General features: G+C 46.2%; 1 protein-coding gene across 8 annotated transcripts in view; it reads right to left on the bottom strand.

Moving 5' to 3' along the window:
- HIVEP3 (HIVEP zinc finger 3) overlaps positions 1–18,213 on the bottom strand; it is a 305,688-nt gene that overhangs the window by 22,887 nt on the left and 264,588 nt on the right. For all 8 annotated transcript variants that reach the window (XM_069875196.1, XM_069875195.1, XM_069875199.1 and 5 more), the window contains one exon: positions 3,721–3,896. In XM_069875196.1, coding sequence (XP_069731297.1) covers positions 3,721–3,896 — 176 coding nt within the window. The remainder of the gene's footprint in view (positions 1–3,720; positions 3,897–18,213) is intronic.

Here is an 18,213-nt window from a genome sequence, read left to right as displayed (position 1 = left end):
GCAGTTCATCCGCCAGCTGGACATGCTCTGTAGTTTCCAGAGGAGGCTTAGCAGAGTGCTGAGTCTGCTGGAGCAGGAAAAATAGTAATAATAAACTGTGCAGCCATAACCTTGCCTTTAAGAGCTGAGGGGGTGATGCTTTTAATATATTAACATGTTCAATAACCTCAGCGCCTGTCATGTGCTGATTTAAGAAACTGCAAACTAATTTATTAAAGGAAGACTATGGCAGAGGATATGAAGAAGTCTGGTGTCTGGAAACTGTGAGTGGACTAGACTATCAAACGGATATCTTCAGCCAGCAGGCACTGATGTCCTTTCCACAAGCACCTTCAAAATTAATATGAAGCTCCTCGTCCCTTCTGACCTCTACACAAAGGCAGCGGCACAGACACAGGGAGCTGCTCCATAGAGTTTATCCCAAAATCTTAAGAAACTTTAAGCATTCAGGACGTGAGAGTCTGATGTGAGTCTGAATGAGAGCAGAAAATAGGGATGGAAAAGGATAATGTCTACACAAGAGGGGAATTAATGTGTCAACGCTGACCCACATTGCCACGTTATCTAAGAGAAGGAGTGAGGGTAGGGGCTGCACTTCCCAATGGCAGGAAGATACCAGGGGAGGGTTAGGTTGGACATTAGGAAAACGTTCTTCCCCCAGAGGGTGGTGGAGCCCTGGAACAGCTCCCAGGGAAGCAGTCACAGCACCAAGCCTAATAATATTCCAGCAGCATTTGGCCAATGCCCTCAGCCCCATGGTGTGAGTGTTGGGGTGTCCTGTGCAGGGACAGAACCTGGACTCGATGACCCTTGTGGGTCCCTTCCAACTCAGGACAATCTATGATTCCATGATTCCCTTGAGGGTCTGGAGATGAGTGCCAGGGAAGGCTGGCAGCTCCCATGTCCCCTCTGGGAAGGCGGTCAAGGGAAAAGCTCTCCCTGACCATCCTGAAAGGGAAAATTGTTAGACTGCAACTTTTTCTTCTTCTCTTTCCTGGTAAGAAAAATTGAAGAAGCTGCTTAACTTCTTTCAGACAACCTCCTGGAGGCCATGGGAACAAACCTCCAAAGAGAGCGCTACTGCAGTGGATGGAGAGACACCTCATTAAAGAGGCACGTTTCTATCTGGTCCAGAACTGTAATATCAAATAAATCTTTACAAACCAATTTTCCAAGACTGCTGTTCCCATCAGCTAAGCGAGCACACAAAAATGTCACAGATTTGCTTTAAAATAATCTAAAAAAACCCTTTTCCCTGCAGTTCCATAACCCAAAGGAACAGCTTCGCTTACAGTGACAGAAAGGAAAAAAAAAAGTAGAAAACCAGCATCATTAGTGAAAATATTTAAAGCTCTGTCTTCTGCAAAAGATTTCCCAGTTTTTGGAACACAGAGTTTGATTTTCGGATGGGGGTAGGGGTACGTTTTAACCAGATAAAGATCCTCATTAAAAATAACAATGAAAGACGTTTAACTGCTTCCAGCCTGCATGAGAGTTTAGAGCATTAGGTCATGCTGGAGAGATCTACCACAGCCAAAACGAAGACAGCTCCTCAGTTTCCCCCCCTGGAGTCTACGCTGAAGGCTAAAATTAACTTTGGAAAGCTGATTTCTAAAAGAGCTTCAACTCAGTTTACATTTTTGCAAGTGCAGCCCAGTAGCAAGAGCTCCAGCTTCTCCATTCTGCAAGTAACTGTGGCTGCAACATTGCACACCAGGAAGGAGGACCCCGATGAATCAGGGCACAAAATAACTCATTTGAGACATCTGCAAAACAAGCTGTGAAACCTCCAGTTCTGCAAACCGTCTGGGCCCCCGGTTGCACTCCATCACTGACAACAATGATGCTGCAGCAACTGGGCTTCAATTGATCATTTTATCAGCACCCAACACTGATCTTTTTCTCATTCTCCCGTAATGCTTCCAAAGGTCTTTGTGTCTCCATCAGCAAAGCAAGCAACTCTTACCCGAGCACGGCAAGGTTATGTGGAGTTGAAGCATGCCCACAGGACAGCCGGGGCTCTGACTGTCACTCCCTTCCAGCAAAGACCCGTTTCCATGCAATTCCAAGTTATCATCATGCAACTATTTGTCCTGAAATCACTGACCTGGGGAAGCGTTTTCCCCCTCATGCACCCATAGGCAAGCAGGTAGTTTTGTATCCAAAATACAACACTGTTTTTATTTTGAAGGAAGCATTTCCATGCTACCTTCCTCATGCAAAGCTAAAGAAGGGAAGTCCCTTGGAAGCAAGCGTCTATTTGCGATGTGCGATCGGTGCAGGTGCTGCCGACAGTTTGTGTGCTTCAAGGGAGCAGAGATGAAGAGCGAAGCAGCTAGAGATATGGTGAAAAGGATGGTTTGATCACAGCATCCTGAATAAAAGCCTAACAGAAGCATGGTGGAAAGCAAGATGAAGGGATGGAAGAGGCTGAATGGATTCACCTCTCAAAGGAAAACCTCAGAACAAATTAAAAAAAGCAAGAGGGAAAGAGAAAGAAAATGAATCGGAAATAGCTCCAGACTGGGAGAGAGAGAAAGAACCGCTGCTCAGATCAGCTGCATGTGTCTGACGAGAATTTGGCCTCCAATTCGGTATCACTTCCCCATTCGCCCCCATGCCCAGTGATTACCAACACGTTGTTACCCAGAAATTGCCTTCCAGCTTTACCAACAAAGCCATCAGCTGAAGGCACTGCCCACCCTGAATCACCCAGCATCTGGGTCACTTGTCTAGCATGAACACCAGCACTTCTGGGTAAGCACGCGTGCTGCAGAGCACGCAGCTCCCAGAGCCTCCTCCCCACACCCTCACTGGGTCACTTCCTTGGGTAGCATTGGGTTTTTTGGGGGATGATGCTCTTCTTGAGTAATTAACTCTCCCAGCTGTGTCATCTTCTGAGATGTACAATGATGGAGCTACAGATAATTTATGTCAAACTATAAACAAGAAACTGAACTCGACATCTTTACCACAAGACTTGTCAAAACCACAGTGCCAGATTCTTATGAGAAGCTGAAGGGACCTGAGAACCTCTGGCACTTCCAAAAACTCTACCCACAGTCTCTTGGAAGAGACTTCATTTTGCATGTGGTTTTGCACGTTCTTGATAGAGCTCACTCGCACCTTCACTGAGGCAACGATGAAGGTTGCTTGCAAAGAATATCTGGTGGCAGTGAGGTTGTGGATTATTAATGACTGGATGCCCTGGGATGGAGGTCTTTAAAGAAAAGGTCTGTTGATGCGATATAGAAAATGTCGAAGCTACATGCAACTACGAAGGATGAAAACGTGCAGCGCAAACAGATCTTGAGAGCATAAAAAGCCACCCAAAAGACTGTCTCCAGATGCTCAGTCAGGGGTGTTTGTCTGTACCCAGGTGCTCCTGCTCTCATTCTGGGGTGGTTTTGTTTATAAATCCCTTCCAGTGAAGCTGTATCTTGGGATCATTCCCTTTAAGGACAAATAGGATGGTGAGGATGCTCCGCTGCATCCTGGCACGTGCAGCCAGCGCTCTCCACCACGACACGCACCAGGCTCAACACAGGGCTGGTCCTCTGCTGGGAATTCCAGCTAAGTTAAGACTCCTTCATCCCCCTCCCTCCGACTTGTGAGTTTTTCCAGACCCTGGGAAGGCTTTCCCTTCCCCTTCACCATTGCCCCCAAGAAGGCTTGTAAGTCAACATACTGAGCAGAGGAGCTAGGAGCTGGCTCTCTTACCTTTGGTTTTAAAAGCAAAGTTACAGTACTTGCAGACGTATGGCCTGACGTCTGTGTGCGTGCGAATGTGTTTCTTCAGCATGCTGGGTTTCTTGCAGCGAATTCCACACTCCTCACATACATATTTCCCTCTTCCACGGCCTCGCACATACACATACTCTTCGTTTGATTTGTACCTATGAGCAACAGGTGTCATGATAATAAAAAAAAAAAAAAAGAAGATTCCCACCGCAAAAAGCAGTCACAACTTTCCTGGATTAATTAAGCATGTTATCGACACCACCGGTCTCAGTTACCATTCACCAGATCGGGGTAATTGGGGTAATTAGACTAAATTCAAAATCTCTTCAAAAGCTTTTGCCCACATGGCTACTTCCACTCCTGGAATATGTTTTTATGTCCTACATCATCTTCTCTGTACACACAAGTAGCCCAAATTCTGACATCAAGTCACAGGGGCACCCAAGTGTCTTCATATTCCCCATCATCAAACACAACCTGAGGTGCTCAGAAAAATGTGAATAAATTATAGAAACGCAGAATCATCTGGGCTGGAAGGGATCTCAAAGCCCAGCTAGTCCCACCCCCTGCCATGGGCAGGGACACATCCAACTGGACCAGGTTGCTCCAAGCCCCATCCAACCTGGCCTTGAACACCTCCAGGGATGGGGAAGCCACAACTTCTCTAGGTAACCTGGGCCAGGGCCTCCCCACCCTCACAGCAAAACATTTCTTCCTAAGATCTCAACTCAATCTTCCCTCTTGCAGCTCAAAACCTTTCCCCCTTGTCCTGCCCCTGCCCTCCCTGATCAAGAGCCCCTCCCCAGCTTTCCTGGAGCCCATTTCAGTCCTGGAAGCTGCTCTAAGCTCTCCCTGCCAACTTCTCCAGGCTGAACAACTCCAACTGTCTCAGAAGATGCTTCAGCCCTTGGATTGTATTTGTGGCCTCCCCTGGACTCCAACAGCTCCATGTCCTCCCTGTGCTGAGGACTCCAGAACTGGACACAGGGCTCCAGATGGGGTTTCACCAGAGTGGAGCAGAGGGGCAGAATCCCCTCCCTAGCTCTGCTGGTCCCACTGCTCTGGGTGCAGCCCAGGGTAAGGTGGACTTTCTGGCTCATGGTGAGCTTCTCATCCACCAGCACCCCAAGTCCTTCTTCTCAGGGCTGCTCTCAATCCATTTTCCACCCAGCCTGTAATTGTTCTTAGGATTGCCCCAGCCCAGACACAGGACCTTGCACTTCGTAAGGTCCACACAGGCCCACCTTTTAAGTGTGTCCAGGTCCCTCTGGATGCCACCCCTGAATCCTGGCTTCCCGAATCATCTCTCTTTCTTCACCTATTCTGTGTTTTAAAATATTCAGCCTGCCACTGTACTATGAAAAGTACCGGGAAAATACATCCTCCCTAAACCTCTTGTGACACAACCTCGCCCACCCAGTGGGACAACAGCAAAAGCCTCCTGAGAAGACCACGATGTCACACAGTGAGTTCTGGTCCCTGCACAGACTCCTGCTAGAATAAGACACCCAGAATGGACACAAAGAGAAGAAAACATCCATTTTAAAAATATATTCTGCTGCCACTAAATGTAAACACTGCAGACTCGAGGCTCTTTTATCTTGGCACAAAACCATGGCTTAGGTTTACCCAAGAGAATGAGATTGGTCATCCTTCCTTAATAGCATATATTCATTTATTTTCTGTCCATGCATTATTGCACAGGAAAGGCTACAGGATGTGCATTTGAAAAATATTTCTGAAAGTGAGACAAACCAGTTAGTCTCCTGCCTTTTAGCGAATAGAGTCTATAATTTCCTGCAGTTGCAGCAAAAGAAGAATAAGGTAACACAGAATTGGTCCCATCAGATTTTAAAGAGGCCACATTTTTCAAGCCTGGTACTTCTTGAAACTCATTTTTCTCTACCCATTACGAATTTGTTGTCTTTGGAAATCCCCAAACATCTACCTTGGAAAAATCAGGCCTTCTGAAGTATCTTAATAGGGGATCTGAAGACACACAACACCATCAGTCACCTTTTCCAAATAAAGCCTATTCCAAACCCAAATTGTGAAAAAACAGAAGCCAGACTGAAGAGAAACCAAACAGAAATGGCAGCACTGGGGATCTGAGCAGTTCAGTAAGTGAAGGTACAGTAAATCCTAAAAAAGATACGCATTTATAGGTATGTATCTATAACGTAACAAAAGAAAAAAATTTGAAACTGAGTTAGAAATACACAAAGGTCACAAAATCAGCCCTGAACTGATAGGATGACAGTGACATGGTCTGCACAGGATGCCTCCAAGAACACACATCCCACTTACCCACAGTGTGGATTTAAAAGTAGCTAAATGACACTGCATGAACACCTTCGTCTCCCACCCAGGCAGAACCTACGTGGCCTTGGCTCCCTTTGGTTTCATTCACTCAGGAGATGTACAGGGAATTTCAGTTCCACATGGAGGTTTGGGGCATCTACTACACATGAAATTCAGCGTAATCTTCCTGGGTGCCACCTGGCAGATGCGAGTTCTGGACTAAACCCTTCCTCTCCTGCCAAGTCCTGGTCTCTCTGCCTTAAGGTCTTATCTGCAAGACGCAGATTGAGCTGCTTCTTTGCTTCATAGCAGAGATGTGAGCAGATGCTCAAAAGATGATGAGTTGCTCATGAGTTAAGGGGCTGATGTCACAGATCTCTAGACAGGTTTGGACACAGACTAGAGAAAAGAGAGGAAAAGCAAGTGTCTATAGAGTCCCAATCTAGCATCAAATACCAGTAGCAGCACCAGCATAAGCAGGTCTTGGTGTCCAACAGCTACATGTGAGGAACAGCTTGTGTATCTGTCGTTCAGCACCAGCAGAATTTCTCCAGACCATAACCAGGGTCATATGGCCCAGACACACCCACATACTCTGTTTCCTGTATCTGAAGTCATGGTAATGCCATCTGCCTCATGCCTTTCCCCTCTCCAAAAAAACCGCAACACCAAAACCCCTTCATCTCAAGGTTCTCAGCATTTGGCCAGAGGGGACTGAACTGTTGTTTGAAGAGCACACGCTAACTGCCAGTCTCAATCCCAGCATGTCCAGCTATCTCCATCGAACCATACAGGTACTGGGGTACACAAATTGTTCAGGATCACAGTGTCACAGAATTATGGAATAGTTTGGATTGGAAGGGACTTCAAAGCCCATCCAGTTCCACCCCCTGCCACGGGCAGGGACACCTCCCACTGGATCAGGAGATCCAAGCCCCATCCAACCTGGCCTTGGACACCTCCAGGGATGGGGCAGCCACCACTGCTCTGGGCAACCTGGGCCAGGGCCTCCCCACCCTCACAGCAAAACATTTCTTCCTAAGATCTCATCTTCATCTCCCCTCTTTCAGCTGAAATCCGTCCCACCCTCATCCTGTCCCTGTACTCCCTATGGATGGCCAGCATCCTTTCCTCATTCAGTCAGCAGAGACCCTATAGCAGTAAAAGCAGCAAAAAAAGGGACCCAGGAATCCTGATTTCTCTTTTTAATTTGTATTTGAATCTTCCTTCTCCCCCTCCTTTCTTTCTATCATTATGCTGATAATCACCTTGCCATTTAAAAAATGAAATCACTCCTTTATCAGCCTTGTACTTGTGCTACCATTAATTTCACCCTCACATGGAAATCTCTAAACAAGTTCTTTTTGTCCAGCAGTCCCTTCATTAGCCTCATTAAAGCTATCAGAGCTGGCTTTTCCTGAATAAAAAGGGACACATGATTTAATCTGAAATTAGATGTTGTAGTTTATCTGACGCTCTGAGAGACTGAGCCTTCCCTCAACACAAGTATTTTTCTGCAGCTCCCTGAGACCACGTGTAGAACATATAAAGAGAGGGGAGAAACAGAAAAACAAAGCCAACCTAAGGAAACACCAAAGCAAGCAAGAAGAAAGTGAGGGAGGTGATACTGCCATCCCATAGTGAAGGCTGTGGCAAATGCCATTGACATTACATTAAAGGCTATAACATGTTTATGGAGATAATTAATTCTATGGCACTAATTTCTCTGTGGATTTAATACACCCATATGATTTGTCTCAGAAAGACCAACGAGTGACAGTGATCTTCATGAGAAGATTTACCCTGGATGCAGATTTTCCTGCTCAACGTTTGCTGTAACCAGATCCCTCCAATAGTCACAATTGGAGTTTGTGTCACCAACTCCGGGCTTCTCTTTCAGAGCACTGAAATCCAAAAACCTGTAGTTAGCAACTTACACCTCCTCCAGTGCCACTGCCCTATCTAATACCCAGGTGATTTGAAGCCCAGGAGGCTAACTGGTCATTACCAGCACTGATTATGAATGAGACTCATTTAGTTTGGACAAGACCTTTAAGATCATCAAGTCTTAGACTTAGATTTAGACTAGAAATAAAGGAGAATTTCTTCAGTATGAGAGCGGTGAGGCACTGGAAGAGGTTGCCCAGGGAAGTGGTGGCTGCCCCATCCCTGGAGGGGTTCAAGGCCAGGTTGGATGGGGCTTGGGCAGCCTGATCTCATGGGAGGTGTCCCTGCCCATGGCAGGGGGGTTGGAACTGGATGATCTTTAAGGTCCCTTTCAACCCAAACTATTCTATGATTCTATGATTCTGAGTCCAACCCTTAGCCCAGCGCTGCCAACTCCACCTTTACATCATGTCCTGAAGCAAATTTTGGAAATTCTTCTTTCAAAGTAATGGCCGAGGGTCTGGTTGGAGGATCTGGGTCCGGAAGCAGCTGAGGGACCTGGGGCTGTTTAGGTTGGAGAAGTGGATGAGAGGAAACGGTCTCAGATTGTGCCAGGGTAGGTTTAGACTGGCTATTAAGAAACATTTCTTCACCAAAAGTGTTGTCAAGCACTGGCAGAGGCTGCCCAGGGAAGTGGTGGAGTCCCCATCCCTGGAGGGGTTTAAAAGACATGGGGATGTGGTGCTTAGGGACACGGTTTAATTGTGATGGATTTCCAAGTGTGAGGTGTATAGTCAGACTTGATGATCTTAAAGGTCTTTTCCAACCTAAATGATTCTGTGATTCTGTGAAACAGGTACAAAAAGGCAAAAGTTCAGTCATTTGAGTCATTTTTTGAAACGTTATTTGCTAAGTGTTAGCAACTGCACATCTGCTGAAATTAGTGCAACCCCTACAAACACTTTTCAGAGCAAAAGGAACCAGCTCAGCCCTGGCAGCACTGATGCTACCATCGGCAGTACCAAATTCAGACTCACTGGCCCCAAAATGAGTCATCACTGTCAGGAGTCACAAGAAATCTAACAATGGGAGAGCACGAACCTGGAGAAAGCTTTGTCTCAGCTCTTTCCCTTAAATTTAGTTGAAACCTAAAACCATGAAGCATTTGTTATTCCTTTGCAGGCTTTAGGAAGCTTAGTTCCTAATTTTTGCTATTACAAATTTTTGACTATTCTTTTTAGCCACAAACACTTTTCTCCCCCCTCAGCACTGTGAGCTGCATCCAAAATCTTCACGTGGCTGAAAACCACACGACCAAACCTTGGAGAGTGGAGAGGGAAGGAAGCTTGGTGGTTCAGAGGCAGGAAAGGAGAGCAGGTTTCCAGGGGACTCATTGCTTCACTGTGAGACGCAGTGGGGCTGAATCACCCCTGTTTCCAACAACCACCAGGAATTCACCTTGCCCTGCAAAGCCTTTGGTGGCCACAGCCTCAGCACTGCAGCTGACTTTTATTATTCACAAGTCTCACGCAGGCAGCCTGATTGTGTGAACTGCCAGGATTTGTAAGATCCAGCACGTATTTCGGTAAAGAACACCCCAGGTTGATTTTACAGCAACCAAACAAGCATTTCCTTGACCACTTTTGACATTTGTTAAACACACTTGTTTGCTTTTTGGCTACCTGGTACATAGTAACAGGAATCAGATATCTGATCCCTTTCCTGAGCTGATGCATTTAATTCGCAGTCAAGTGAACCAAGTGGCTCCAGTTGTTGCCTTCGGTATAAGCATTTTAATTTTATTGATGCCACATTTCATCTATCAGCAGGCTGCCCGCTTAGCTGGCTTGGCTAAACCCTTTGGAAGTTCCTCACAGTCTGCCCTGCTCGATGACTAATCTAATTTACGGTTTATGACACCTGCAAAATTTGCCAGATCACTGATAAAATCATAACTACAAGAACGTCATTGATTACTAGCAAGTTCATTGGTATCTTCTCCCAAGTGACAGGTGATAGGATGAGAGGGAATAGCCTCAAATGGCACCAGGGCAGGTTCAGATTGGACATCAGGAAAAATTCCCTTACCAGAAGGATTCTCAGGGACTGGCAGAGGCTGCTCAGGGATGTGGTGGAGTTCCCTTCCCTGGAGGGGTTTAAAAGATGGGGGAACAAGGTGCTCAGAGAGGTGGTTTAGCAGTGGACAAGTGCAGTTTGACTTGATGGTCTAAAAGATCTTTTCCAACCAAATGATTCCATGATTCTGTGATTCTGTTTCCTGTCTCACAGCTCCCTGACAGGTGATGAGACCATTTCTTCCACGATGACACCTGCAACACCCTCCCTGTAACTGCACATGCAGTAGAAGTCCTTATCCTTACCCACTGCATTCCCTAGGGAAACACAGAGCAGGAGAGCCTTTAAGACCTCAGCCTATGTTCAGGATCACCACTCACAGAGATGTGTCTTTAAGGCCAGACAGTCACTATGAAATGCCCCTTACCTCCAGCCAAGCTACAGCAGAAGAAACAGAAGGATTTCTTTATAAAATCCAGACCAGACAATGTCTTTTCCAGTGTTATAAAAGCATCATAAAATCTTCTAGCATCCAAATTTACCAGACAAGGATATTGCACCAAGACTAACAATGAACTTCCAAAGAACAAAACAGCAAGACAGAGAAGAAGCTGGGTATGGATATGGAAAGACCTGGCACAGAAATCCTCTCCTCCTCGTCTGGAGTAATGGATCTTCTGCACACAGCACTTGCCAGTCTCCAGTGAAAGTGCAGAAGACAGGAGCCTGAGCTGAATAAGACACTTCCTCCCAGACTGGACCTGTGCAATGAAGCCTGGGACGAAGGTGTTACTATGAACATAATCTTTCCTTTGAATCAGCAGCTCAAGTATGATTTAACACTGGAAGGATTACACTGTCGAAGATGACCACCTTACAGGAAGCAAACCTAGAGCTCCTTCTACTTGGTAAAACACCGGGAGAGGGACCGTCTTCTGCCATGGTGCCTGAAGCAGTAGGACCATCATTTTGAGTGGATGCTAATTCAGACAGCACAACAGGATTGATCCAAAGGTAAATAGCTGGCTCGGACTCATGGGGAATCCCACGGAGGCTGAGGGGTATTAAATCCTCCCTTATTCAGCAACGCATGCTGCTGGCATGGGAAGAGTTGCATCCCCACATGCTGGAACATCTCTGGAGCACAGAGTGCTCTGACGATGCAGAGCAGACGGAGGGATGTACCCTACCAAGAGCCCTCTCCTTATGATTGTTAGTGGACAGCAGATTAAAATACTACAAACAGCTCCCTCTCAGGGCTACTGCTTCCACACACATCTCAGGTCCACGGCTGCTTGCACTTGCCAGATGCAAAGGGCAGAGAGACATCACAACAAACTTGGAAACTGCAGACATTCAGTGTCTGGTTTGAAAACCTGCAGCTTTGATGATGTCTTTTCTGCACAAGGAACAACAAGAAATACATAGAAAAGCAGCACATCTCAACTCTGACTTTCTGTGGCCATTCCAAGATTTCTCATATTTATGGAGGAATCGTAGGATCACTTGGTTGGAAAAGAAGGAAAGAAAAAGGAAAGTAAGAAAGAAGTAAAGTTTCAACAACCACATGCTCCTCTGAGAAAAGGTGGCACCTGTTGGCTTCTATAATTTTTGTTTTTTAAATACCGAAAGATATGGTGATTCATTTATGCAGAGCAAGGACTGTCAAGAGACATTATGGACTGGAAAGTAAAGCAATGGAGGAGGAAGGAGGAGACAAGAGCAAAATGAGATACCTTCAGATGCTGGTCTAGCTAAGAGACATTGGCATCTCCAGCTGCAAGTCTGAAAAAGGAGATGCAGCTGGTACTCAGCTATTAATTTCCCATATTTTGGGATGAACTTCCTTTCCATCCCAGTAGATATGGGCTAAATTCACTCTGTTACTGGATACTAAAGAAGGCAAACTTATAGATCTACCCATGCTATCATCCATGTAAACCAAACAAATATCACAGTCGTAGAATCACAGCATCTTCATGGTTGGAAAAGACCTCCAAGCTCATCCAGTCCAGTCATCAGCTCAGCACCACTGTGCTGACTAAACCATGTCATGAAGTTCCACATGTACACATTTCTTGAACCCCTCCAGAGATGGAGACTCCACCACTGCCCTGGGCAGCCTCTGCCAGGGCTCCACCACAGTGAAGAGGCAAAGTTATAGAAGCACCCAATACTGTTATTTCTATCTCAAGTCATAGCAAAAGCAGATTTTTTAAACAAACTCTTCAAAGCATTTTGCACGGGAATGTCTTCAGCCTCACCAATGTGCAGCACCTCCAAGAGGAAGGTGCTGTTTATGATAATCCAATCTGTTTAGGCAAAAAGAGCTGATGATCAAACAACCATAATGCTTCTTCCACGTGAGCCCCTTCTGTGCTTGAACAGGTTGTGCAAAGAAGCCGTGGCTGCCCCATCCCTGGAGGTGTTCAAGGCCAGGTTGGATGGGGCTTGAAGCAACGTGGGAGTTGTCCCTGCCCATGGCAGGGGTGGAACTAGATGGGCTTTGAGGTCCCTTCCAACTCAAACAATTCTGTGTTCTGTAGCAGGCACATCAGTCACGCACAGGACAGCCTGTCTACTTGCATGGAAACCAGCAATCCTTGGTGGTGCTGGTGTCCCGCAGAGCAAAGCATCCCCACGGCTTGCCAGCAACACTGATCACCATGACTGCAAAATGCACATTGATTCAGCAAGAAACTCGAAAGCCAACTTCAGGAACAAATGCATCCTGTTCATTTCATACAATCATTGAATCACAGAATCACCAGGTTGGAAGAGACCCACGGGATCATCGAGTCCAACCATTCCCACCAATCTCTAGACCATGCCCCTCAGTACCTCATCCACCCGCACCTTAAACACCTCCAGGGAAGGCGAGTCAACCACCTCCCTGGGCAGACCGTTCCATTGCCTAATGACCCTTTCAGTGAAGAATTTTTTCCTCTCTGTAGGAATTTCCTCTCTGCAGGAATCTAAGCATCGATAGGAGGGGGAGGAATTTCACGGCATTGTTACAAAAGCCCCAGCAAGGGCCTAAGTTACCCTTTCTGTATTTTATAATATCCTGGTGGGTTCTCAGCTCACATTTTGCCTAAGGCAATTTTCCACATTTCCTTGAATGGGAAACAATACAGTGGGTGTATCCCCACAGTGTACTCCTTGTGATCCCAGCTCTGTCAGAGTGACCTCGGTGGCACTGGGGCTGCGTGGGACATGCCAGCTGCTGCCGAAGGGATGCTAGCGCCTTGGGTGGTCAAAGCACTGTCCAAAAGCAGATCACTGATTTTCCAGCTTGCCCATAAGAAATGAACACTGGCAGAGCCCATACGTCATTGAAAAAAGCCACAGGAGATACTCGCTATAACAGTGCCCTGTGACAAGGCAGCCAGGTCACCAGGATGTGGGGAAGTCCCTGCAGAAACATCAAGTCAAAGGAAAGCTCTTTTGATGTGATCACATCTGGGACTCAGCGCCCAGGTTTTTGCATTTCAAAATATGAAGGATGCCAGCAAACCAAAAGGAAATGGGAGGGCAACAGCATCTCTGGTGAAAGGGATGGATGTAAAGATGAATTTCAGAGATTGATGGATTGTCCTGAATTGGAAGGGACCCACAAGGATCATTAAGTCCTGCTCCTGCCCCTGCACAGGACACCCCAACATTCACACTGTGGGACTGAGGGTGTTGACCAAATGCTGCTGAAAGATTCTCAGTCTTGAAGCTGTGACTGCTTCCCTGGGAGCTGTTCCAGGGCTCCACCACCCTCTGGGAGAAGAACCTTCTTCTAATGTCCAACCTAACCCTCCCCTGGCACAGTTTCCTGCCATTCCCTCATATCCTACTGTTGGTCACCAGAGAGGTGAGGAAAGCAGAGAGGAAAGCATATAAAAAGTTAACGATTCAAACATCTAACTGAACCACAGACAGTAAAAGGTCTAGGGACCAGCTAATGATCTGGAAAGATCTACGTGATGGTCAGGATGGAGAGACATTTCTGTATTACTGACAGTTAATCCTAAGAACTAGACAGTGAAACCAAGAAATGGAAAATCTAAGCTAAATGTGAAAGTAGATGGGCAGTGTCTTCAAGCAGGTTTACTCTGCACAAAAGAGCAGCATGGATTTAAGCAGTGCAACACCACTCGCATGGTCAGACTTTAAAGCACCTTTCACCCAACGCAGTTTCTTGCTGTAAATTCACTGGAAGAGCTGACAAGAATTTTGACACCTCTGTGACACACAGAGTCATCTCCAGAGGAGGACAAACAGCCAGAGGGAAAGCAATTCAAAAAATATGCATAAACAACACGAATCCACATGAGCAGCTTTTACTAGCATAAAAATCCATGCCAGAGAATGACTTTTAAAGGCATTTCTCCATCAGCAAATCCTTTTGCCAGTAGAACCTGTTTTTATTGGGGATGCGTTGCGGGCTACACAGACAAGAGGATTGTGACTGCATGAGCTGGTGCACACCAGCAGGACTGCTCCGCCGCGGTTGTATCATCTGATCCCTGATCCCAGAGCTGGCTCTGCACCGGGGTGGTATGGCCAAGACAGACCATGGGATTTCCTACAAGAAAATTAATCCAAAGCAGAGCAAGCACAACACCAGCAAACATTGTGGAGGGATGTAAAACCGTAAAAACAGAGTAGTTTTGTATTACTCCTCCAAATGTTATGCTTGAGTGAAAGCTTGATTGAATTTTGGGTTGTGGCATCAGGTCTTTTCTAGTCTATTAGAAGTAAAATTACAGCTATACTCATTACGAATCTATCTGCTGTTATGGAACTTCACCCTCTCTATGCTTTAATCATTCAATTGTCATTGCAAGCTGCTATAAAAACATTCTGTTTCAGAAGAAGTTCAATGTAAATAGTACTACGCTGCTTTATACAAGCTGAAAATGCGGGTTTGATTACTAAAATGGAATTAGAGATGAAACCAGCTTGAAATAATGAAGCACATTTATTGCAAGGTGCAGGTATTTCAGTGCAACGTGTGTGCATCGTCCCTGCTGGGTGGTCAGCTTAACCACCAAAGCGTGAAGAAATGTGCAATTACATTGATTGTGTGCACAGGCTAATTGGTCCCTTCCGGGTTTCTCTTCCATTAAATCCAATTGCAAGAGCAGAGAGGTAATGCAAAAACTTCTACATACTCTCACTGCTTGTTTAATGATGGGGCCATGTGTACCTATTCTCAAACAATGCTAAAGTCAAACAGTTATTGGAGAGCACACACCATCTAAACATTTCATCCCACCACCACGGTGGCTGGAGCACATCCAGAGAAGGGCAACGAAGCCGGGGAAGGGTCTGAAGAACAAGCCTTATGAGGAGCAGCTGAGGGACCTGGGGTTGTTTATCCTAGGGAAAAGGAGGTTGAGGGGAGACCTCATCACTGTCTACAACTGCCTGAGAGGAGTTTGTAGCATGGTGGGTGCTGGGCTCTTCTCCCAAGAGACAGGTGGTAGGACAAGAGGTAAGAGCCTCAAGTTGCACCAGGGCAGGTTCAGATTAGACATCAGGAAAAATTTCTTCACCAAAAGGCTTCTTGGGCACTGGCAGAGGCTGCCCAGGGAGGTGGTAGAGTCCCCATCTCTGGAAGGCTTTAAAAGATGGGTAGATGAGGTTCTCAGGGATCTGGTTTAGTAGTGAACAGGTACCTTTGGACTCGATGACCTCAAAGGCTTTTTTAACCAAATGATTCTATGATTCTAGAAATGGGAAGTGAAAAAGAAATTAATTAGCTGCTTCTGTATTTTGTAATGACAGGAACGTCACAGAACATCACAAAACATCATGCCTGCCTTCCACCTCTACATGCCTATTCCCAAAGATTTCTGATATCAGAATAAATTAATGCTGCCCGACTGCTAATGCCAGGCTGGGTTGTTTTTTTTTCCCCCCCCCAGCACCAGCCAGACAGGTTAGGTCAGGATACAAAAGTCCAGAGGGTTAAGCACACACACACTGTTCCCAGGGCACTGCTCCAACCCCGCCTTCCCTATTTGAAGATCAAATCCGAATAGAATAAAACACCAGATAAAACACCCCAATCACCACAAACTCACACAGCTGATTCATAAAATATTCATAGAGAAAGTCTAGCATGGAAATCCCCGCAGACGACCTGTCTCAATCCCAGTTCTTCCTCCTCCACCCCCATCACAACTGATTAAACAGTTTCCGGAGATTCTGACATTAATGACTCCATCGACTCTAAGCGACTCTCATCTGACACAGATACTGCTTGTTCCCAAAACAGCTCTTTCTGCTACTGTTTTTCTAGGTGGTACGAATGGTTCTGGATGCCATCACTGTTGTAATTACAGGCTGCCTACTTGTCCTTCTGTCGCTTGGCGTGTCAAGGAGGAAGGACTAGGTTTGATGGCCTCACTCCAGGGCTTTATTCCTTAGTGCTAATTGCACTCCTTGCAGTACTTGTATTTTTGGAGGCATGTTAGGGTCTGTAATGCCCATGAGTCCTAAACACATCATCAAATTCTTCAATCATATCATAGAATCAAAGGTGGAAGGCACCTTAAAGCCCATCCAGTTCCACCTCCAACTGGATCAGGTTGCTCCAAGCCCCATCCAACCTTTTCAGGAGCTCAGCAGAAATCCAGTGCTTTGCAAAGTCAGGTCCATTCCTTACAATAAACTCAATTGAAGTCAGTAATTACTAACGTGGGTAAATACCACCAATGCTTCATTCTCTAATTAGTCCATTTATTGACTGCTGCAATGCACACACTACAGAATCACACCGATCTGTGATGTAACAGTCAGTGGAGTCTCTTGAGAGCCATATTCTGGCAAAAAATAATCTGCTTGCTGGAGTGACATTTTCTGGCAACTTAAAATTTATTCCATTTGCAGATGAATTTTCTTTGGCTTTCAACCCCCTCCTGGTCCGACAGGGATGTGCTGAGGATACTCAACATCTCTGGGTCTGATGCATGGGCTGGTCCAGCAGGTTTCCCTTGGGAGAACTTCTTCCCAAAGCTGCCCACCTCCCAAACACGTCTGTCTCCTCCTTGAGCTCTCTGCATGGTGCTTGCCCATTCCAAGGGGCTCACAGTGCTCTCCTTGCTCCACTTTCAACCCAGACTTATAATTTGCTGGACATTATCATTCTAGTCAATAAGATGTAGCACAGGGGGGTGCTGCTATCAAACTGGCCCCAGTTACCTAACACGAGTCAAGGTGAAAAAAGCTTAATACCCCTCCAATAGGACAGGCTGAGCAACCACAGACTCAGGTGACTATGTAACAGAAGTGCATTTTCTCTTCTGTCATTACATCTGATACCAGGCTTCTTGTCCTTCAGCCTATTAGAAACGAACAAATACCTGATCTACAACCTACACCTTAAAGGAATAAACCAGAGGGTCTTCAGGACAGGGACAGAAAAAAATCACCGCTGCCCCTGAACGCCCTCCATTGCTACATCTCTTTGTTTTAAATTATTTAGAAGTGGAATGTCATCTTTTCACTTGAGAAACAAACTTAATTGACTCATAACAGAAGGCTGGGTTGGAAATTTTTGCTAGTATTCTGTCCAAAATTCTATTTACATTGTTTCACGCAATTACTGCTTAATCTTCTCCAAGTAATTCCTCTCCTTTTAGAGCTCACTGATCCACAAAAGCAGCTGCATTGTCCACGGTCACTGGAATTACTGGTAGGCAGGCAGGGAAAAAGAAAGATATCTACTTGCTCTCACAAACTGACTTTTTAGTTCCGGGACTGCATCAGAAGAAATGCAGCTAGCAGGTCAAGGGAGGCAGTGCTGCCCTTCTAATCTGCTCTTGTGAGACCCCACCTGGAGCCCTGCATCTGGTTCTGGAGTCCTCAGCACAGGAAGGACATGGAGCTGTTGGAGCGAGTCCAGAGGAGCCCATGGACATGATCCAAGAACTGGAGCACCTTGCATATGAGGACAGGCTGAGAGAGTTGGGGTTGCTCAGCCTGGAGAAGAGAAGGCTGTGGGGAGACCTTGGAGCAGCTTCCAGTGCTGAAAGGGACTCGAGGAAAGCTGGGGAGGGGCTCTTGATCAGGGAGTGCAGGGATAGGATGAGGGGGAACAGCTTTAAGGTGAAAGGGGGGAGATTGAGATGAGATCTTAGGCAGAAATGTTTTCCTGTGAGGGTGGGGAGGTCCTGGCCCAGGTTGCCCAGAGCAGTGGTGGCTGCCCCA

Source organism: Phaenicophaeus curvirostris, chromosome 23 (assembly GCF_032191515.1).
Source record: "Phaenicophaeus curvirostris isolate KB17595 chromosome 23, BPBGC_Pcur_1.0, whole genome shotgun sequence".
Lineage (NCBI taxonomy): Eukaryota > Metazoa > Chordata > Aves > Cuculiformes > Cuculidae > Phaenicophaeus > Phaenicophaeus curvirostris.
Note: the sequence above shows the minus strand (reverse complement) of the source record. Positions and strands in the feature narration are given on the sequence as shown.